Here is a 22,859-nt window from a genome sequence, read left to right as displayed (position 1 = left end):
CAATAATGGTCAGGTTATACCAGGGGTGTCAAACACAAGTTCCTGGGGCCAGAATTGGCCCGGCAAAGGCTCCGATCTAGCCCCCTGGATAACTTTGGAAAATGTGAGGGAAGGCGTTAATTTTGGACTTCTAACTACATTTATGTATATGTAATATCTTATACAGCTTTGGATATTTATTTTTAAAAAAAACTTCCTCATGGCTTCCTCAAACTTCCTCATATTACATTAAAGTAATTTTGTAAAAGGAAATCACAAAAAAGTTCATTTTTTCCCCAAAAAATCTACCAAAATGTGTGTTTTTTAATGAATCCATAATAATAATACTAAAAAATTAATTCACATTATCTGTGAATTAACAAAATCTTTCAATTTTATAGTTTCTGGGCATTCTTGAAAATAAGCTTGCACAACTTTTTTCTGTAATTTTATACATTTATTTCTTGCAATTTAACTCCAAAGAGTCATGCAATGCAGATGGAGTTCATTTACTTCAGCAGCATTTCTTTATCATGCAGAAAAAAATATATATGGTTGAACTTGCACTTCTTTTTCTAATGTTAAAGAGGACATGAAACACTACACATATCAAGGCTAACACACATTGTGGAGCGCTGCTCTCAAAAACTGAAATAGTTGTAAGTAAGTAAGTAAGTAAACTTTATTTATTAAGCGCTTTTCACAGACAGACAATCACAAAGCGCTGTACACAAATATTAAAATATTAAAATAAACAATAAAATCAATAGACATTATATACAATGTAAAAGATCAAATGTAAATAATGTAAAAAATATAAAATATGTAGATCAACAAAAGGCTTGTTTGAACAGAAGAGTTTTTAACTGTTTTTTAAAAGAATCCACAGAGTCAAGCAAATGTAATTGTAGTGGTAAACTGTTCCACAGCCTTGGTGCAACAGACTGAAAGGCTCTGTCCCCTTTTGTCTTCAGTCGTGTACGGGGAACAACTAAGAGACTCTGAGTCTGTGTCTGAGGCCATTTAGTGCTCTGTATGTTAAAACAAGAATTTTAAAGCGAATTCTAAACTCTATTGGGAGCCAATGTAAAGAATATAAGATGGGAGTGATGTGAACACGCTTGGTAGAGCGAGTTAGTAGTCTGGCTGCTGCGTTTTGTATTGTCTGGAGGCGAGAGAGAGACGATTTATCCAAGCCAGTAAACAGGGAATTACAGTAATCTAAGCGTGATGACACAAATGCATGAATGAGTTTTTCCAGTTCAGCTGAGGAAACCATATGTCGCAGTTTAGATATGTTTCTTAAATGATAGAAACAGGAACGAGACAAAGATTTTACATGAGATTCAAGGCTCAGAGAAGAGTCAAATATTACTCCAAGATTTCGAATATTTGACTTGACAGATGGACAGAAAGAGGCAAGAAGCTGACTGATTTTAGAATGTAGCTCAGGAGGAGTTATGATCATGGTCTCGGTCTTGTTAGTATTTAGAACGAGGTAGTTGCTTGAAAGCCAATCAGAAACCTGGGTTAAGCACTGGACTAGGGTGGACAGCCTATCCAGCTGATGAGGCTTAAAGGACATATGGAGCTGAATGTCATCAGCATAAAAATGATAAGACAGGTCGCTAAAAGATTGAATGATACCAGCTAAAGGAAGCATATAAAAAGTTGTAACACTGTCTGTGACACTGGATTGAAGAAATGCTTAAGTGGTTAAAGTGTAAGATTTGAGAGCATGTGTAGCACCTTCTTATGCCTGTATAAAACATTATGTCACTGGGATGGTCTGTTGGTTGTTGCTGCTAATACATTTAAATTAGTTTATTTTAGCTAATTAGTGACAGAATTGTTGTAACGTTTGGGTTAGTACGGAGCATCTATTCAGTTACTGAAGGCAAATCATCTCAAGGTAGAAGACAGAATTTGTTGATGTCCATGGATTCTAGACTTAAGGTAGTTATTCACTACAAAGGATTTTCAAGTAAATTCACAACTTTTATAAACCCCTTCAATTAAAGCTGAATGCTTGCAGTCTAATTGTATACTTAATATTTGATTAAAAATCCAGTGTTGCAAAAAAACAACAGAAACTTGCTTTTTTCCCCTTCACATCTATTCTATTCTAATCATCTAATTATATATTAATTAATCATAATTATATATTAATTCATTAATCCCCAAAGTACACCCAACATTGACTGAATTAATAACTTAATTAGTAATTTGCTTACTTGTAAACCTCTCTTCATTTCCTTATTAGTAATGAATGATGTCAGAAACTATATCCTGGAGCTGTTTCACTTCTTTTACCTTTGTGGGACTTCAAAACCCATCCTGATGTTTGCAGCCTCTTTCATGTGATGACTTCTTGTAATTCTGAATGTCAGTGTTGCTTGTGGGTGGCTTTGATGTAGAACTGAGTAAGGAAACTTCACAGACAACAGATTTACAGTAGCAGACATTAAACCGTTACAAAGTTTCAGATTTCCTGTTGTCAAGTCTAAGTTTATCAGTTTATACACATGTTATTTATACATTTAAATAAAGCTGCAAAGCCATTAATTTCTTTATATTTATTTGTGACAGAAGCAGTTTAATTTACAGACTACTTTTGCATATTACCACTATACACGGCTGCTTCGGTGCCACTTGATCAACAGGTGTCCCTACTAACAACTCTGCAGCCCCAATACTTCTATAGAGATTCTGTTCATCCATTGTTCATTTTAACTGCCAGGCAAAGTCTACGTTATCTTTATCAACACCAGAAAAAATGAAAAAAAAAAAAAAACGAATACTTCACATAGACAGATATATTACATATCTTTTATGCAGCTGTTTCTTTAAAGGTTGGCTACTTCACTTGAGTCAACCCAACTCATTCAGTGTGGCACAAATTAAAGCAAAAACTACCAACAAGGGTCTATCACCACATTATCATATATTACAATTAACATTTATAATCGCTTCCCAAAATAAACATCAGTCCAAAAGGCAGCGGGTGGCAGTTGAGAGGTAAGAGTGTAAAAATGTAAAGCAGGAACGCCAAAGGGTTATAAATATACCAAATAATTCAAAGCTAAATATTTACTTTCATGTTTGAAGTCGTAGCTGAGTGAATAAAACCCTGCTTACATTCTTTCAGTCAGAGGAAAGCACTCATTTATGAGCAGGACTCAAGGTTACTTACATACATTACATATATGTTCTGTTCTTTTTTCAATCTTTATTTCCTGTTGCTAAAAAAAACATATATATACATAGGTTACATTCATTTAGTCAACTGAGAAGGACAGCTTTGACATTTCATTACCATCAATCTGATCTACTTGTTCTCACACTTAAACATCTCTAAAACTGTTTCAACAACTTGATACAAGATCACCATCTTAAAAATACTATTATTGTCAGGGTTAACCCTACAATCACTACAATCACTAGTAGAACTTGCATGTTTCTAAATTTTTGCAGCCATTATACATTCAGTCCACCTCCCTGCCTGCTTGCTCACATATCTCGCTTTCTAAGCCAAATTAGCTTATTCATCCAGAACAACCTCAAACGTCTCTATTTCTTCCTCCTGTGCCTGTCCCTCCACCCCACTTCCTTCATCTTCCTCGCCATCCGTTTTTATCTGTGCCACTCCCAGTCGGTACAGAGAATCCCTGATCACGACCTCTCCAGGCTGGCAGGCCTTTACAACTTGACTGATCTGCTGGCTCACGATGTCTCTGCTGGTGAGAAAATCCACCAGACGGTTGTACAGGTAATAATAAGCTGTGTTGTTGAAAACAATAGGTTGTTTCAGCGCACGGCTCACAGAAGGAACGCTAGAAGAACTTTCTGTGGAGTCACTCTTGAGTGTATCTGACTGTTCTTTATCCGGAGCACTCTTGTCATCTTCCTCGCCCTTCTCCATCTCTATCTCAGCTACCAGGCTAACATAGGGCTCGAGGTCTTTGCAGACGACCATAGAATGATGTTCTGGAGCAGCAGGCTTCTGGGTTTCCTGTGGAGGATGAACCAGCCAGCAGGAAGAGGACTTGGTGATGGGGTGGACCTGCTGGTTCTCTGCTCCGGAGGACAGGTCAGCACTGTACAGCTGGTCCTGGAGCTCCGGACATGACACGAGCTAAAGAAGACAAAGGACAGTTTGTCTGAGGAAGGCACCACACAGAGTGTTTACCTCGTAACTTTTGAATGCAAACTACTATAATAACAGCTTATTTCGATCACACTAAACACTGGAATCACACACCACTGGTTTTTCAAAAGGGTCAGAGAAGCAGCCTTGATTTCTGCCCCACATTTGTTTCGCCAGCTGTGGGTACTGCAGGTCAGTGCAAAGGGCCACCTGACGAGCACTGTCACAAACATAGACTGGAGGCCAGTAGCGAGATGACAGCAGCAGATCAACATGGTCACGAGCCGTCTCTCCTTTCACCAAGTACTTAGACGCGCACATGACCTGGGCACAGGCATCACAGAGAAAACAATTATACTTTTTAAAGTGTGTACAATCACTTTTGTTTGTTACTTCTTTAAAATACTTTGGTGTGTTTGCACCAAATGACACTTGCAGATGGATGCATGTGATACAAGTTGATCCATTTAATTCATTTGTTTTGACACATCTGGATAACATCTAGCTGCTGTTTTTACCTTGTGGGGGCAGACTTTGGACAGCTTGCCAGCAGTGAGGTGTGCAGGGGGTTGTGTGGCAGTGGAGAGGCCGCTATGAACGACTGCGTACAAGGAGATCAGAGAGGCCAGCAGCTCATTCTAATTCATTCAAATGGAGACAGAAAGCAGGGTTTTATTAATACAAACTCTCACACAAATATGAGAAAATGAATGAATTAACAAAGCAAATTAATGATCAAGAAAACAGATTTTTGAAGATTTGGCTTCATAAGTAGTAAATTTAGTTCCAGTTCCAGTTATATAGTAGGAAAAAAGTGACACACACACACACACGTACCTTAGTGGAACCTGGGGCGATGTTTGCCCCACAGCAGTCCAGGACTTTTCTCAACTCGTCCTCAGTGTGATCTTCAATCTTGTCGAGTCTCAGCTGACTGTCGTGAATGAGGCGTACCAAAACTGATGGATCTCCTGAAGCACATGATGAACAATGCTGTCTTAAAAAATGGCTACATCCCTACTCCATCATCTTAAAGCAAGTTAACATATATTTCAGATCCACACTACTCCAACTTTTGCAAATGCTGCCTTCAGTTTTCATTTGAAATCTGTAGGTCTGTATTCAAGTCTGGCGAGACAAAACTGAGACTTTCCGAAATGATGATGCAGACAACCTTGATTTCTTCTCAGTCATATACAGTCACTAGTAACATTATTAGATACATTTTCCTAGTACTGGGTTGGACTTTATTGTCCAAATGGTGACAGATTCAACAAAGTGCTGGAAACATTCCTCAGGGATTTTAGTCCATACTGACATGAATGATGTGACTCTCCGGTTCAACCACATCCCAGAGGTGCTCTATCACACTGAGATTTTTTTACTGCTAAGGCCATTTGAGTGCAGTGAACTCACTGTCATGTTCAATAAAGATGTTTAAGATGATTTGAGCTTTTTGACATGGTGTGCTATACATTAGAAGATGGGTACACTGGATGGATCCATGCTTCCATGTTCTTTATGCCAGATTCTCACCCTAAAATCTAAACGTGGCAGCAAAAGCCCAGACTCCTCAGACCAGTCTTCTGTGGTCTAATTGTAGCCTTGGTTTCCTGTTGTTAACTAACAGGCGTGAAAACCATGTGCTCTCCTACTAAAGTGGCCCATCTGCTCACATTCACTCCTGCATTCACACCTATGGGCAATTTGGATTAACCAATTAACCTATCCCCACTAACTGCATGTCTTTGGACTGTGGGAGGAAGCCGGAGTACCCGGAGGGAACCCACGCAAACACGGGGAGAACCTGCAAACTTCACACAGAAAGACCCAGGCCTGATGGTGGAATTGAACAGGACCTTCTTGCTGTGCGGCAAGATGATGATGATGGATTTTTCCTCTTCTTCAAATTATTCTCTGTAAACCATCTCTGTGAGATGCTGTTGTTTGGGAAAATCCCAGTACATTACCAGTTTGCAAATTACCACCCCACGTGGCAACAATGCCCCAGTCAAAGTCACTTAAATCATAATTCTAATGATGTGTTTGATCTTCAGCAGGTTGTCTTGGCCACGTCTACATGCTTAAATGCATCGAGTTGCTGTCATATGATTGGTTTAGACATGTATTAATGACCAGTTGAACCAGTATATCTAATAAAGTGGCCAGTGAGGGTATATTAAGCTCAAATATTATGGCTAGGCTACCTGTGAGATTTCATAGTTTTGCTTTTTCATTGCAATGACTTCTTCTAGCAGTGGATACCGCTCCAATACCCGTTACTAAATCACCATATTGGTGCAACAATCCCCTAATCTATGTTCTCCCGCCGCTCCTGTGGTTCTGTAACATTTCCATGTTATCGGCAGTCCGAGTAAAGAAATCCTTGATCTCACTTTTAGTATGTTTTTAATCCTCCGTTTCCTGTTTACAGCATCTTACGCACATACAGTGCACATGAATGGTCATGTGAGATGTGTTTACTACAAAACTGTTTTTTTTAAACACTATTACGCATTTATGTTCTTTTAGCCTTAAAAATCTCCATTATATTTGCTTGATTATAGTACTTCTTGCACTAGAATTTAATCACTGGAACATCGGACACCCCTTAATAAAAATGATTTATGCATGTGGAGATTAAAATCAGCAGTAATTTACAGGAAGAACATACCCGAGGACTGCTCAGGGTGTGGCAAGACCTTGTCCTTCTCTGTGTTGATAACAGTGGGGCTCCTCATCAAAGGTGGAATGAAGGGAGCAATTATGGAAGCATCTACCCGTGTGATAGGGATGTCTGTGGGGAAAGCTGCTTGCTCAATAGCCTCACTCTCCATGGTCAGCCAGAAGTCATCCACATGTACCTCATCTGACACTGAAAACTCAGGCCAGGTAAACTGCAGAAAGGTCACAAGAGGACACAACAAAAAAGCACACAGTCAAACACATATCTAAACAAAGCAGCCATTGCCAAAACAAAAATTATGTGGCATTAATTACAGTTGTTATCACCAAACTCTCACTTCTACATTCTTGAGCTCCAGGACATTGTTTGTGTGTCTCTGTGCAATTTCTATCTTTGGAGCAACGCCGCAAATTCCACAGATCATATCGTTGTAATCTCGTACGGTGAGACACTCAAAGGCCCAGTAGCCACTCAGGAGAAGCTCTTGAATTTGAGATGATTCATCTGGATTAAGAGAATGGACTGGAGGCCAAAACCAAAGGAGAAAACAGACTGTCAAAGCCATTTTTAAAAATGTAGACCCTTACAAAGTAGAAGCAATAAATGCTGAGTGTAATAGAGGATTTTACCAGGATGACTGGGGACGTGGTCCACTATAGTCTTGGCTGCCTGATAGGGTGATTGGCCTAGTTTGATGCTGGCCCTGATCTTCAGAAAGAGGTCGATGCTCACCAGCAGTCTGTTCCCAATGTTGAACAGACCTGTTAGAATAAAGAAAGATTCATCAACTCGACGCCAGAGAATATTGCTACAGGCTAAACCACACCTTATAAAAAAGCTTCCTCAGTAAGAGCTGTTTATATCCACTCAATGCTTTTGGTATGAATACACAAGGAAAATATTGTTTCTCCATGGTCAGCCAGAAGTCATCAACATCATCAACAACCCCATCTGTTACTTTGACCATATTGAGGCAGGTTGAAACGTTAACCTGTCCTTATATTATTAAAGGTTAGTATGGAGCTGAAAGACGATGACAACAGTTTTTGAAAATACTGATAGATTTGCATTCACTGGAGTCTTATATCCTAGGCTTTTAACCAATCAGTGAAATAATTGCTGCAACTGGTAAATGCAACATTTTACTGCAGAAGCTGACCTTTAAGGGCACTTTTTGAAGAAGAGCTATTCCAGGGCAGGTACCGATGGAGTTAACATTTGAACAAGCACCAATTTCTTTTTTGAAAAAGGAGTGACTGATGAGTAGCAAGGCTAAAAGTAGTGGACTGCTGTCTTTTCTAACATTTTAAGCAAACAGAATTGCAGCACCCTTCTTAGTTTTACTGTTTTGGTCTCACAGAGCCACCGTTACTCATAATAACATTGCTGTTTGGGTAACACTGGAATTTCCATCACGACTGAAGACTTTGCCAACTTATTTTCTGTCCAGTGGATCACAGAAGCACAGTGTACTAAAAACTGGATAAGTCAAATTGGGAGCATGGGTCTATAAATGTACAGATGTTGTCAGAAGTTTACATACAGCATAAATGTCATGGTAGTTTGGGGTATTGTTGATTTTTTAGCTGTTTTTCAGGGTGTAATGATTGTGAAGCATACATCTTTAACAACTTTAGAAAACAAGAACTGGTGCATAGGATTGAATTTATTTTTAATTTTCTCTAATCCACATAGAGTCAAAGGTTTTATGCATTTTAAGCATAAGGTTAGTTCATTAATTTTTAAAAACATTCAAGCTGGGGTGTTAGGAAGACCATTCCAGAAGTCTAATGTCAGCTTGTTTTATCCTTTCAAAACCAGTTTTGATGTTGTTTGGGATCACCAGCGAGAATTTAATAGGCTTTGGCCTCATCACGTTAAAAAACACAGTAGAACCTCAGCACCACTTATTGAAAGATTTAGATGAGTCTGTGTATGTTTTTGACCCTGTCTGGATTAGAGAAAATCCAGAATAAATTCAGAACCAATACTTCTTTGAAAAAGAACAGTTCAAATAAATAATTAAAATTACCATGGCACTCATGCCTATGATAACTGAATGTAAATTTCTGGTCATTACTACATACAGTTGTGGTCAAAAGTTTACATACACTTGTAAATAATATAACATAATGGATCTACTGAGTGTCCCGTTACTTCTAAAACTCTGATTTTTCTCTGATAGAGTGATTGGAACAGATACTTCTTTGTCACAAAAAACATTCATGAAGTTTGGTTCTTTAATGACTTTATTATGGGTTAACAGAAAAAAGTGATCACATCTGCTGGGTCAAAATTATACATACAGCAACATGAATTAGCAATTTTGGTGACTTAGAAAGTTGTCAGTGAACTGAGCTTCATAGCATGGCCTCTTAACTTCTTGTGAGTGATTATGAGTGACTACAGCTGGTGACTTCTCTTAGACAGGTTAAATAGGGCTCATTGGATACAAACGCCCACAAATGCTACAATGGGAAAGTCAAAGGAGCTCAGCATGGATCTGAAAAAGCGAATCATTGACTTGAACAAGTCAGGAAAGTCACTTGGGGCCATTTCAAAGCAGCTGCATGTCCCAAGAGCAACAGTGCAAACAATTGTTTGTAAGTATAAAGTGCATGGCACTGTTTCATCACTGCCAAGATCAGGAAGAGAACGCAAGCTATCACCTGCTGCTGAGAGAAAATTGGTCAGGAGGATGAAGAGTCAACCAAGAACCACCAAAAGGCAGATCTGCCAAGAATTAGAAGCTGCTGGAACACAGGTATCATTGTCCACAGTTAAACGTGTTTTGCATCTCCATGGACTGAGAGGCTGCCGTGCAAGAAGGAAGCCCTTGCTCCAAAAGCGGCACCTTAAGGCTCGACTGAAGTTTGCTGCTGATCACATGGACAAAGATAAGACCTTCTGGAGGAAAGTTCTGTGGTCAGACTAAACAATGGCCACAATGCCCAGCGATATGTTTGGAGGAGAAAAGGTGAGGCCTTTGACCCCAAGAACACCATGCCTACAATCAAGCATGGTGGTGGGAGTATTATGCTGTGGGGCTGTTTTGCTGCCAATGGAACTGGTGATTTACAGAGAGTAAATGGGACAATGAAGAAGGAGGATTACCTTCACATTCTTCAACATAACCTAAAATCATCAGCATGAAGGTTGGGTCTTGGGCGCAGTTGGGTGTTCCAACAGGACAATGACCCCAAACACACATCAAAAGTGGTAAAGGAATGGCTAAATCAGGCTAGAATAAGGGTTTTAGAATGGCCTTCTCAAAGTCCTGACTTAAACCCCATTGAAAACGTGGACAATGCTGAAGAAACAAGTCCATGTCAGAAAGCCATCAAATTTAACTGAACTGCACCAATTCTGTCAAGAGGAGTGGTCAAAGATTCAACCAGAAGCTTGTGGATGGCTACCAAAAGCGCCTAATTGAAGTGAAAATGGCTAAGGGACATGTAACCAAATATTAGCACTGCTGTATGTATATTTTTGACCCAGCAGATGTGATCACTTTTTTCTGTTAACCCATAATAAAGTCATTAAAGAACCAAACTTTATGAATGTTTTTTGTGACAAAGAAGTATCTGTTCCAATCACTCTATCAGAGAAAAATCAGAGTTTTAGAAATAACGGGACACTCGGTAGAGCCATTATATTATATTCTTTACAAGTGTATGTAAACTTTTGACCACAACTGTATGTGCCAGCGTGTGCCTACTGAGAGCTTCTGCAGACAAAAGGTAGCCAGTCTCCTGAAGAATCTTTATTTAATTCAAACAAATCCCATAATTATATGTGCAATATACCTTCAATTGGCTCTGCTTACCTGGATGAAGGTCAGTGAAGCTGTGCAGGGCCAGACACTGAACATTGAGACAAACCTTGAGCTGCAGAGAGACTGTCTGCATTAGAGTTTCAGTGAGCAGCCAGCAGTTCTCCTGTCCTGCAACAGTGCTAAAATGTACAGATACAGATAATGTAAGATACCAGATATTACAATAATAACTTTTTTAGCATTTTTCAAAACACAGAGTTACAAAGTGCTTAACAGTTTGAATAAAAGCCACAGAGTGATGATAACCATTTTGATTTATCGTCTAGAACATCATGTTGGAATTAGAGGCACTGCCTTGGAGTGGTTTAAGTCATACCTCTCTGATAGAAGTTTTTCAGTCTCACTTGGTAAATTTCATTCATCTTCCGCCCCCCTCCCATGTGGTGTACCTCAAGGATCCATCCTTGGGCCCCTTCTTTTTAGTATTTATTTACTTCCCCTTGGCCATATTATTAAAAAACATAAAGTCTCATTTCATTTTTATGCAGATGATTGTCAAATTTATCTACCGATGAAACACAATGACCTTAACCCCCTCAGGCCTATTTTAGAATGTCTTAAGGATATCAGAGCATGGCTGGCTCTGAATTTTTTAAACTTTAACGAAAAGAAGACTGAAGTCATTATATTTGGGCCGAATGGACCTGGTGTCCCTCCATCTGACTTGGGTCCTCTTACATCGTGTGTCAAATCAATTGTCACAAACCTTGGAGTAAAATTTGACACAGCTCTTAAAATGGACAAACAAGTAAATACAGTGGTGAGAAAAAGCTTTTTTCAGTTGAGGCAGCTCTCTAAAGTAAAACCTTTTATTTCCTTTTGTGACTTGGAGAGAGTTTTGCACGCATTTGTGACCACTCGCCTTGATTATTGTAATGGACTTTATATTGGTATTGATCAGGCTTCACTATCACGCTTGCAAATGGTCCAGAATGCTGCTGCTCGCCTGTTGACAGGGACACGCAAACGTGAGCACATTACCCCTGTTCTTGCCTCCTTACACTGGTTGTCTGTCCATTTTAGAATTCATTTTAAAATTTTATTGCTTGCTTTTAAAGTCTTAAATGGCCTGGCTCCGTCTTACCTGTCAGACCTTTTACACCAATACACTCCACAAAGGTCTCTCAGATCATCTGACCAGTCACTCCTTGCTGTCCCCATGTCGAGACTGAAACACCGAGGAGACCGAGCTTTCGCTGTTGTGGCCCCCAAACTATGGAATAAACTGCCCCTCCATATTAGGCTGGCCCCAACACTTGAAATGTTTAAATCACTTTTAAAAACACACTTTTTTTCAAAGGCCTTCTAGGAGTGTTATCAGAGCCAGTTTGTAGTCAGTTTTTAGTCAGCTGTTGGTCATTCTTAATCTTTTTACTTTGTTAATCTTATTCATTGTATATCTTATTGTTTATTCTACTCCTCATGTTGATTTATTTTTATCTTCTTATTTCATTGTATGCTTAAAGTATGGTTTTAACTGCTATCTCTGTTTTATTATTGGAAAGCACTTTGGTCAACTTTGTTGTTTTTAAATGTGCTATATAAATAAAGTTGGATTGGACTGGAGCCACACAGAAACAAAATCAACCATATACGGTCAGAGACTCATTCCAACATACAAGCAAATAGTTGCAAATTACGGTCAAAGTCAAGGGGGAAAATATTAAGGGAAAGCTAACCTATAAAAATGACTTTTCAGCAGTTAAAACCAGTAACAGTGAAGTTGACCTGATAAGTGTGGAAGGCTAATCCACAGTTTAGGTGCAACAACCTCAAATGCACAATCACCTCTATTTTTAAAACCCTGGTTTAAGGATCGGAGAGGCCGGCTGCAGTGACGAGGTTTCAGAAGCTCTGCTATTTAAGCAGAGGTCAGAATTTTAAAGTGGATTATGAAATTCACTGAAAGCCAGTGAAGGAATCAGAGAATAGGTGTAATATGTGACTGCTGACTAGTTTTTGTAAGCAGCCTTGCTGCTGACCTGCTGTAACTGGGGGTTAGATATGGAGGACTGAGAGACACACGTGAAAAGTGAACTACAATAATCAAGGTGGGAGAATACTAAAGATATTAAAACTAATCTTGTCATGCATCTTCTTACCTCTGATCACCTTTGAAGAGAGGGTAGTTACACAGGCCACAGTGAGTAGCTGCTGACTCGTAGTACTGAGGCCACCTAGACTGAAGCATGGTCTCTGCCTCGGCGCTGTTTTCCTGCTCCTGGTCAGCCACTTGAACAAAGACAACCTGGAAAGTGTTGAGCTCCTGGATGAGGGTTAATGTTTCCTGAAGCTCAGTCTCATTCTCAGGAATCTGCAAAGAGCTGCGCAGCAGCTGCACCGTATTTTGACGCTGGATGTCTTTTTGGGCAGGACTAAGGGGATTGTATGGATACAGCAGAGTCTCAGACTGAAAAGGGGAAATTAAGAAATCAATGGAGACAAATGGATCCGTATTGAAAAATACAAAAATGTTGGTTTTAAAGTAAAAGTAAAGCATTTAATACATTTGTGTTCAGAAGTTGCTAAAGGTTTCTGCAATAATTATAGTGAAGACAAGTAAACGAAAGTGTTACAGCTGTAACAGCACCTTACAGCACCTGCACTTTGGAGAAAAATTGGAGGAAGGAAGGTTTTGTGTACCTTTGTTGCCTTGGCATTCTTCTGGGTCAGCTCGCAGCCACATTTCGGGCACACTGCAGGTTTGTGCCTGTTCTTATAAATATAGTCGCAAGATGGGTTCTTACACCGACCCCTGCCTCGTGCTGTGGACAGTCCCAAATCCTTAAAGAATAAAGAAGTAAATTACCTAAATATCAACAAACAAGCAATATAGAGGGACAAAAGTACAGGTTTGTACACAATTACAGCAAAATAAACTGCAAAGAAGATACTCACAAAACTGGAAACTGTTTGCTGTTTGAAAGGCACAACTGACAGGATATTCACTCTCCTGTCAGTCAGAGAAGACGTGGGCTGGCCTCTGTCAGCTGCGCCCGGAAAATCCTATGCAAATGCATGCAGACAGTTAGAAAGAAGAATTAACTCTGCTGTTTTGCAGTTCTGTGTGAGGTTTTTCTCTGTGTGTGTAACCATATGTATGTGTTAACCTGGTTAGCTGTGGTCGTTGGGACAGCGTGGCCGAGCTGCTTTAAAGTGCTGGGTTTGAGACCTGAGAAACTCTCTGGTGGCACTGTGGTTAAAAAAGAACCACATCAACTGAGAGCTAAAACCTCAGAAAATACAATCACATCGAGACACTTCATGATAAAATTGGTCTGCATGTGTCAAGAACAAGTACAGAGCATACATGTAATAAAACCAGACAGAAGCCACAAATGTGGAAATTGCACAGAATGAAGAATAATTAGAAATACAGTCAAATGATCATTACCATTCGGTGAATTATTGTTGTGTGAATACTGACATTTCTCTTTGTCAGGTGGAACAGTTATGATCTGAAACACAGCACGACCTAAAACACAAACACATATGTTGACGCTGTAAGAGCCCAATTAAACACAGGCACCAAAACATTACTGCTGGCTCTGTTTCATTTCACCTGTGTTGTAGCAGGCAGGAAGGATGGGCCTCACAGGCCTCTTCTGCACAGTGGTACTGCTCTTTTCCTGGCCTTGGATTGAGGCACTTTTAGGATTGTCTTTCACTTGTCTAGAAATAAAAGAGTAAGTATGTCAAGTCAGATACAGCCTAGTGTCAAAACACAGAGGGCAGCAGGCAGCTGTTTTAACAGCACAAAGAGGAAATGAGTATAATTCAACTTCATCCACATTTTCAAAATGGCCTTTTTTTCCACACATTTTTGGCAGTTCTTGTTATTAAGGAAGGTACAGTAAGTTAAAAGAGAAAAAACAAGATAAGTGTGCATTTTTAAAAATAAACAAATCCACTAATGCACATACAGTGCTGTGAAAAAGCATTGAGCCACCTCAAATTTCTTGACATTTGGTAGGAAAATGACAAATATGGGCATACAGATACAAATCTACAAATACAGGTACATGCCATTGATTTTAGTGCCTTTTTATGCTTCAGTTATTCTGATATTATTGTTACATGGCTTAACAAATATTTAAAAAACATTCAAGTACAAGATTAAAATGAGTTAACGAAAAATGTTGATAGTCCTTCAGAAGGCCTGAGAATTAATGCTCAAAATGACTTTGAACATTAAAAGAAAGTATTGAAGAAAAATGTAAATATAAATGACAGACTACAAGAAGCAATCTTGAGACTTTTGCATTGTACTTTTCATACTGCATGCCTTCTGCAGCTAAAGCATAAAAGCTTCCATCTGTAAATAACCACCACTTAAACCATGTAATCCAGCGGTCCCCAACCCCCGGGCCTCGGACCGGTACCGGCCCGTGAGTCGTTTGGTACCGGGCCGCGAGAGTTGAGGCTCAGTGTGAAATGTATGGTTTTCAGGGTTTTTATCGTTTTTCAGCGTTATTTTGTTATAGTTTTTATCGTTAACTCGGTTTTCCTGGGTCTTTTCACATGTGTTATGAATAAATCTTCTTTTTTTCGGTACCGGTACTAGTTTTATTTTGTTGTATTTATCCGCGACACCTTAAAGGCCGGCCCGTGAAAATAATGTCGGGCATAAACCGGTCCGTGGCGCAAAAAAGGTTGGGGACCGCTGATGTAATCAACTTGCTTCTTTAAAAGAACGAACACAATATCTGATTTAATGGCCTTGTGAACTCTCAGACAGTAATAATCTGCAGAAATGACACACACCTTGTTTGAGCCGGTTGTTTGGTGCTGCTGCCCTCTTGTGGCAATCCAGCTGAATGAACAGGCTGCTTTCTGGCGCGCCTCAGAACTTGTCCTTCTTTGTTGACTGCAGTACTATTTATTTTGCTGACAGCAGCACCTGCCTTCTGAGTTGTTGGTTGTGTGGTTTGACAGCTTTTATTAGCTTTTTTTTTAGCTTTTTGTTGCAACTGCCTTGAAGCAGCTTGCTTCTCGTGTGACTTTTTTGCCTATTAAGAAAATGGCAGCCAAAACTAACTGATTAGAATCACAAGTAAATAGTGAATATTTTTTCTTAGGTTTCATTAACACTTACAGCGGGTATCCATTTACCACCCAAGTGGCTCCCACACTCGGGGCATGTTGGTGGCTTGTGGCGGGTAACGTAGACAAATGAACAGCCAGGATTCAGACACCTCCCTCGACCTCTCCGAGTGTATGTCTTCACAGACTGATGAGAAGAAGAAAATATGTAACTTCAGGTCTTTCAAGTCCTAAAAATTAAATGTGTACTCTTCCAGATACAAGATTTTTCTTTATTTGACTAATATGCATGCTTACCATTTTATATGAAGGTTTGACACTTTGCTCTATGCTTGCTCCAACAGGGACCATCACCACCGGGCCCACAGAGCTCACAGTTGCCAAAGACTTGGGCTCCAGTAGGTTCTAGGGTAAGGCAAGAAGTAAGCAAAATACATGTGCTGTTATTAAAATTAGGTGATTATATAAGTTAATGAATATCAGTCTACAACCTGGCAGAAGATGGAGGACATTTAGGTCGTACCTGAGTGGGTATGATGGCCACCACCTGTGTGGTTTCCCCCTGTGTTTGCTGCACCATCGATGCACTGTAACTACTACTGCCAGCTTTTGCCTCATTTCCTTTCAGTATGACCCGATTTGCCGCACAGTCACCAGAGCTCTGTGAGACACTGGAGTCTCCAGAAGCTGTTGCTTTCGGTGAGACAGAGGAGGAGGAAGAGGCGGGTGCAATTCCTTGGAGGGCAGGAGACACTACCGCCGTTTCCCCTGTTATTTCATCAACAACAATGGGGTGTTCAGAGAGTTCAACCTTACTAGCCAAACCTAGAGGTGTCAACCGGGCTTCCTGAATAAGGGAGACTGAGGGCAAGCCATTTTCAGGTGGATTCTCCGTAGACTCAATGCTGAGCTCTGATTGAGAGCTTCCCGGCTGGAGACTTGAGGAGCAGCCTTTGGACAATACAAAGTAACTGGTTCTTGGTAGGATTTTGCGGAAGCCTGGCAGATCTTTGGAGGGACTAACAGATGACTGAGGAAAAAGCACAATCGAGACATTTTTTATGGCCAAAAGAATTCATGATAAAGGAAATAAATTAATCTCACTGGAGGAAGGGCTTTTTAATCAGCTGTCTACCAGTGGCAATGTTTTTAAAAAGACGGGTTGACTTTGTGGAATAATGATTAATTTACTACTAGAGTGTCTACTAGTACAGTATTTATTATAATAAAAATACTTTTTACTGTTAAGTTTTTACTGAACTTTTTAACTCAGAGATGAGGGAAAATCTGGATGTTTTGTTCAGAAAACAGGAGTAATTTAAAATCTGAATCAGTTACCATAGTAACAAATTCTGACTCTTCACGTCCAGCTAAACACAGTTACATGGTTTCTTTTGTTGATTCATAGTTGATATTTCAAAGAAGATAATGGAATGCATTTATTTGCTAAAGTTTAGGTATTCAATTCATATTTACCTGGAAAATCAAAGTCCCAGGTAAATATTAATTGATGCTGCTGCCCTCTTGTGGCACTCCAGCCAACTAATAAATATTAGTTGACGACTGCCTTAACAAGCTGTTATCCTTGTAAGAGAAAGAGATCTAGCATATCTGTGGACATGCTAGATTTATTCTCAGATCTTCACTGAAAATGTTAACATCACTCACTGTTTAGAAGTTATAAAAAGTGACTGTTTTTCATGATGTGATTGGCTGCAGTGATGGGGCCCTCCTATTATATTTATAAAATCATATTCTACGATCATAGTAAGTCGTCCCTTGGAAATGACTTGTATACTTCTAAGGATGACTGCATGTTCACATATAACAAAAGTAAGGTTATGTACCTGCGTTTATGAAGGCTGCAGACATTTTTCAACGTTCTGACACTATTGTTCACTATGTAGGAATATATACATATTTTGAAAGATAGTCAAACACTATTGAGGAAGGTCTTAAATGTAAATTAAATCTTTTTTCCCATATATTGAACTAAGTATTTTTCTAATTTATTTGTAACAGACTCATATTGCCAGGTGAAAGTGCGCCAGTTTTGAATTCTAGCATAAGTGTTTAAGAAGGTTTAATCTACAGATTAATGGATTTAAATAATATGGTCTTCTCAGCTAATCCGATACGCTGGTTTGTTTACATTTAAAAAAAAAAGTTGAGACTGCAGCTTACTGTATCTATGCCCTCCTTCTCCAACTTGGCTTTTTCCAGGTAGTAGCTTTTCTCAGCTACGCTGAGTCGTTTCCAGCTCTCACTGATACGCTTGTTGATCTCAGACTGTGGCATATTAGAGACTCCGAGTTGCATAATCTGGTGAACATCAAAGTAGTATAGCAGATAGGCAGACCTAAGGCAGACAACACATTCCAAGTCTACAATTAGAACATGACATTTTTAAGACATCTTTAATGCCTTTGAAGCTCAGCCAGTGATGAAAGAAGGGTTGAAAACCATTTTATTCATGTTACCTAGGCTTCTTAGGTTTCTCCACACTGTCATCTTGAGGTTTGCTCTTCCTCTTTTTAAAGGATGTCACCTCCATTTGGCTGTAGGCACTCTCCACCTCTTCTGTCACTTTAACAACCTCAAAAAGCTCCACTTTGTCCATGTTTCCAAAGATCTAGGACAAAAATGACACACAGCAGGGGATCCATGTTTGAACTGTCAAGAAGATGGAATTTATTGCAGGGGTGTTGTGTCAAAGCGTACCCATCTCCACTTCACTTCAAAAAGGGAAGCACCAAAAATAGAAGCATTTAGGCTTTATTTAACCAAGTAAAAGTCTCAGGGAGAATAAAGATCTCTTATTCGGTAGTTAACTTGCCAAGAGAGCAGTAAAATAGTTGTAAATAAAAACACAAACGATAAGAACAGACAAAAACACACATTAGACGAGTGAATACAATATCTCGTTCACATGCAGTAAATTCTAAAGCTCAAATTGGAAACAACTTGCAAATTTGTTTTTATGAAATTCCATGTTTGCACATCTTAGCTATTTCATGCCTAATAACACAATAACATGCAACTAAGGCACAAATCATTAGCGGGCACAATGTTTGAACAGTATGACAAGGGTGATTTTACATAGTAACTGCAGTGCTTTTGACATAAAGTTTATTTCACCTCCTTTCCTCGGGTGATGAGAGGCAAGCAGAGGTGCTAATAAAGGCTATAACTAATGAAAAATAATACTAATAAAAGTACTGGAGTGTGACTAAAGGTTATTATTTGAATATATCGCTGCAAAAATGCCATGCACTTTTATCCACATTGCTCAGGGAGAGAGATACTAAACCAAACAAACATGTAAAAACCACCGCTCCTTCCTCGTTTTAAAGGTAGGTTTAATGGCGTGTGTTAATACTGCCCGCACGGTCAGTCAGTTATCCAATGAAATGCCTTCTTATTGAAGTCTTACCTACGACGGCCCAAGGTACTACAAACTACTCTGAACAACGTTTAGAAGTCGTCGAAAATGTCCATGCATTGTGTTATTATGCTAAGTAATGCTACGTGTTGCCTGTTCTTTACATTAGATAAAGAATTTCACGACGCTAGTAAAGGTGTAAAGTAGCCTCGTTGCTAGTCGTCTCATGAAAAAAGATGGCGGTTTGTTGCCATTGTCATTAACCAATCACATGCCAGAATGTATACATTAAACCAATCACGTAAGACGTTTTTGCCACGTGAAAGTGCAGTGTGCGTCCTACGGAGTAGTGCTTGTGGACACAAGCAAGCGCAATTGTTTTCCGGTTAAATGTCTCTAGAGGGGCTACAGTAGAATAACAGGGTAGAGAGTGGCTTTGAGTGGGATACATACATGGGACGCATTTAAAAATTAAATATTCCCCATAAATCCCAAAGCCAAAGAAATGCATTTGGAAAGTTTAAATGACGTGCATCCTGATAAAGATTTTCATAACTTTGCGCGACAGCGATATGGAAGGGAAACTCCAAACTCTTTCCAACCGTACTTTCTCATACGCATGCCAACAGCACCAAATTTCAATTTGTATAACTAACGTATTACAAAGCATTGATTTCCAGGCTATACCAATCGAGCGGATAAACAGCTGCAGCACAGACTTATGAGCCGAATGCCGATTAACGCACCGAGCAAAAATGGCGGATGACAAGGTTAGTGAGAGTGTGGTCAGGCTGAATATGTTTTATGTTTATGCTGTGCGCTTCATCGTTTGTTAGCGACTGCTAGGACAATAAAATATATTTTTCTCTTAACAGCGTTTATTTTAAACAGGGTAGGGATCACTTTTACATGAAATTGTTCGGCTTTAGTATTACCGCTTGTAGCTGTGATAACTTCGACAGAAGTGTAGAGTTTGGTGGAAAAAAAAAACAGATGTGCTCTTCGTAAAACCGCTGTAGACAAGTTTAGGCTGTCACCTGTCCTCGGGTAGATTAATTTCGAACTATCATATCATGTCTAATGGGAATTTGATTAACTGCTTTTATTACAGGATCCTCTGAAACAGTTAAGAGATCTAACACAGCTCAAAAATCAGCTGGATGAGATCCAGAGGCGAGTAGAGCACGAAGTATCTGCAGGAATTCCCCAGGTAAGTTATTACAGGTGTCCCAGATAAGTGGTCAGTACCTTGAAGCACGTTCTCCTTGTCTAATCTTGCTGTAGGAATATATAGTCGGTGGCCACTTTATAAGGTATATGATGCTATTACCGAGTTGGATCTTTTCTGTCTCCATTCTTTATGGCACAGATTAAACAAGCTACTGGAAACATTACTGACAGCTTTTTTTTTTCCCATCTTGACATGTAAACATCAGATTTGTTGATCAAATGTCACACCACGTCCCAAAGGTGCTCTATTCCATTGAGATCAGCTGACATTTAAGTGGCATGAACTCATTGTGGCTTTCAAGAAACCAGTTTGACATGATTTGAGCTTTGTGACATCAGGTTTGAGATACTTTGTCTACCTGTAGGTAGATTTTGTCTGTAATAAGTCATCCATTCCCCACATTTTCATCAGAGACACAACAGATAAGTATAGTTCAAAATACCGAAAACAAAACTGACAATAATTTTGAGAACAAACAGCTTGTCGGACTGGGGAAACCCAAATAGGTGAGAACCGAAAGGAGCGTGTATAGAGGCGTGGTCCCGCTTCTGAAATTCCGATACTTAATCTCCAAGACAAGTTCACCTAGCACCAACAATCATGCCACATTCAAAGTTACTTAAAATCACCTTTCTTCCTTACGCTGATGCTCTGTTTGAACTTCAGCGTCTTGTTTTCACGACGTCTATATGGCTAAATGCACTGAGTTGCTGCCATGTGACTGGCTGACTGGATATTTGTGTTCATGAGCAGTTGAGTGGGTATACCTAATAAAGTGACCGGAGAGTGTATATGATTGTAAATGTAAAGCATTTCCGTTAGCAGTTGTATTACGACCAGAGATGGGCAGTAACGCGTTACTTGTAACGCGTTACTGTAATCTGATTACTTTTTTCGAGTAACGAGTAAAGTAAGGGATTACTATTGCAAAAACGGTAATTAGATTACCGTTACTTTCCCGTAGGAAACTACTGCGTTACTAAAACCGTGATTTTTTTTTTTTTTTTTGCGAGAATGTCTCACGACAGTGACGTAAGCGAGTGCGCCGTTAGTGACAACAGCTGTGTGCAGATCAACAATGGATCACATATCGATTGTGGGAGAGAGTATGAGCATGCAGCGTTTAAAGCGTGGAAGTACTGACCTTACTTTGAGTTTGATTCCATTAAAAGTGACAAAAACATTAGCGTCCGTTGTGCGTGGGAAGAAAACTTCTTTTTACAGCGGAAAAAAAACCCCTAAACTTCCAAGCAAGTACCGAGTGCGCAATTCACAGAGAAAGTCGCGGATTCTTCAACTGACCGCGGCACACCTGCACCAGGGTAAACCTCCGCCTACCGCAGTGCTGCTTAATAGGTGAAAATAGAGCAACAGGACCGCTGAGTCTTTGACTTTATTTATGTTCTGCTGTGTTTTACTTGCATCTATTTGAAAGAGTGAGTGTAAACACAAAAAATATTTTATTTTATGTGCTGGAATGTGCAGAAAATAGGTTTAAATGTTAAACTAATTTATTCAACTCAGAGAATGTTGCATATAATTAAATTTTTTGCTTGATGCATAAAGTTAAAAGATTAAAACTGATAAAACAAGTTAAAAAAAAGAGATTTTTCCATTTGATTACATTTTTTATGATGGATTATGTAGAAAAAGTAGAATTGGGCTGAAAGATCTATCGCTTTATCACCTCTTCAGGTTGTAAATCGTGTTTTTAAAAAGTAACTAAGTAACTAAGTAATTACTTTTGAAAATAAGTAATCAGTAAAGTAACGGGATTACTTTTTTGGGGAAGTAATCAGTAATTAGTTACTGATTACTTTTTTCAAGTAACTTGACCAACACTGATTACGACTGATGAATAAAAGTGAATACTGGTCACTCATTCAGACTAACGGAAGCTAAATTGTGATTGTGGTCTATGCAGAATATATATTTACCCTTAATGAAATATCTTCATTTGTGTATATTGTTTTGCCTTGTAGGGTGGTTCAGTGTTGGGATCGCCATTTTTGAAAGGCTTTTTGGCCGGTTATGTGGTGGCCAGACTACGTTCATCTGCCTTCCTGGGAGTACTGCTGGGAACAGTCACTGGCATGTATGCAGCGCAGAATTATCAAGTGCCCAACATTGAAAGGACCTTTAAGGAGTACATGAACAACTTGAAGAAAGGACCAAAGTAATCTGGGATGACTGTTTGTCTTTCCAGTGACTTTACAGAAGTACTACTCTTGGAGCTCCCGGCTCGTGATAGATCAGGACTTTTGCGTAGACTGGATTATGGATGTAAACATTTAACTCAAATTTTACTGGGGACTGAATTCTTGCTTCTTTTTTTTTTTTTTTCTTGCATTTTTGTTGTGAGGGAAGTTACATGCTACTGTTCCACTTGCATCTGTCCAATGTTAACCCTGACCTTGAGCCTTTAGATTTCATGACCTGTCTTAGTTTTGTTCCAGCTGTTTACACCTGTCAGATTTTGAAGTAGTCATATAAAAAAAAATTGAAAATATTTCCTACATCTTTATTGTTCAGCTAAAACACGTAGCTACATAGAGA

At 39.3% G+C, this 22,859-nt stretch overlaps 2 protein-coding genes across 4 annotated transcripts; one reads left to right on the top strand and one right to left on the bottom strand.

The window, feature by feature from the left end:
- Positions 1-2,540: 2,540 nt before the first annotated feature.
- hmgxb3 (HMG box domain containing 3) lies at positions 2,541-21,112 on the bottom strand. Of its 3 annotated transcripts, XM_040016495.1 has the most exons (22): positions 19,124-19,311; positions 18,412-18,521; positions 18,171-18,322; positions 17,875-18,049; positions 16,214-16,720; positions 15,988-16,095; positions 15,743-15,877; positions 15,412-15,656; positions 14,210-14,319; positions 14,042-14,122; positions 13,758-13,840; positions 13,546-13,653; positions 13,291-13,431; positions 12,750-13,057; positions 10,639-10,766; positions 7,442-7,573; positions 7,150-7,334; positions 6,801-7,023; positions 4,964-5,097; positions 4,645-4,764; positions 4,241-4,450; positions 2,541-4,114 (listed from the first exon to the last, which is right to left on the bottom strand). In XM_040016495.1, the coding sequence occupies exons 3-22, from the start codon at positions 18,308-18,310 to the stop codon at positions 3,521-3,523; spliced, it is 3,867 nt and encodes a 1,288-aa protein (XP_039872429.1). In that variant the 5' UTR covers positions 18,311-18,322; positions 18,412-18,521; positions 19,124-19,311; the 3' UTR covers positions 2,541-3,520. The 3 variants fall into 3 exon arrangements, with proteins under 3 accessions (XP_039872429.1, XP_039872430.1, XP_039872428.1); XM_040016496.1 differs by lacking the exons at positions 18,412-18,521; positions 19,124-19,311 and adding an exon at positions 20,933-21,112; XM_040016494.1 differs by lacking the exon at positions 18,412-18,521.
- Positions 19,447-22,796, top strand: LOC120724353 (SLC35A4 upstream open reading frame protein). The gene is made up of 3 exons (XM_040016519.1): positions 19,447-19,842; positions 20,184-20,282; positions 22,286-22,796. The coding sequence occupies exons 1-3, from the start codon at positions 19,828-19,830 to the stop codon at positions 22,481-22,483; spliced, it is 312 nt and encodes a 103-aa protein (XP_039872453.1). The 5' UTR covers positions 19,447-19,827; the 3' UTR covers positions 22,484-22,796.
- Positions 22,797-22,859: the final 63 nt, after the last annotated feature.

Source organism: Simochromis diagramma, unplaced genomic scaffold (genome assembly GCF_900408965.1).
Source record: "Simochromis diagramma unplaced genomic scaffold, fSimDia1.1 OVJJ01000685.1, whole genome shotgun sequence".
Taxonomy (NCBI): Eukaryota; Metazoa; Chordata; class Actinopteri; order Cichliformes; family Cichlidae; genus Simochromis; species Simochromis diagramma.
Note: the sequence above shows the minus strand (reverse complement) of the source record. Positions and strands in the feature narration are given on the sequence as shown.

Excerpts from the sequence above, each read along its gene's own strand:
- hmgxb3 (XM_040016496.1), bottom strand. The coding sequence starts at position 18,310 with ATGGACAAAGTGGAGCTTTTTGAGGTTGTTAAAGTGACAGAAGAGGTG. Across the intron at positions 5,098-6,800 it reads ACACCCTGAGCAGTCCTCGG|GAGATCCATCAGTTTTGGTA; the intron begins GTATGTTCTTCC and ends CATGTGCTTCAG. Across the intron at positions 4,451-4,644 it reads CCAAAGTCTGCCCCCACAAG|GTCATGTGCGCGTCTAAGTA; the intron begins GTAAAAACAGCA and ends GCCTGTGCCCAG.
- LOC120724353 (XM_040016519.1), top strand. Across the intron at positions 20,283-22,285 it reads TATCTGCAGGAATTCCCCAG|GGTGGTTCAGTGTTGGGATC; the intron begins GTAAGTTATTAC and ends TTTGCCTTGTAG.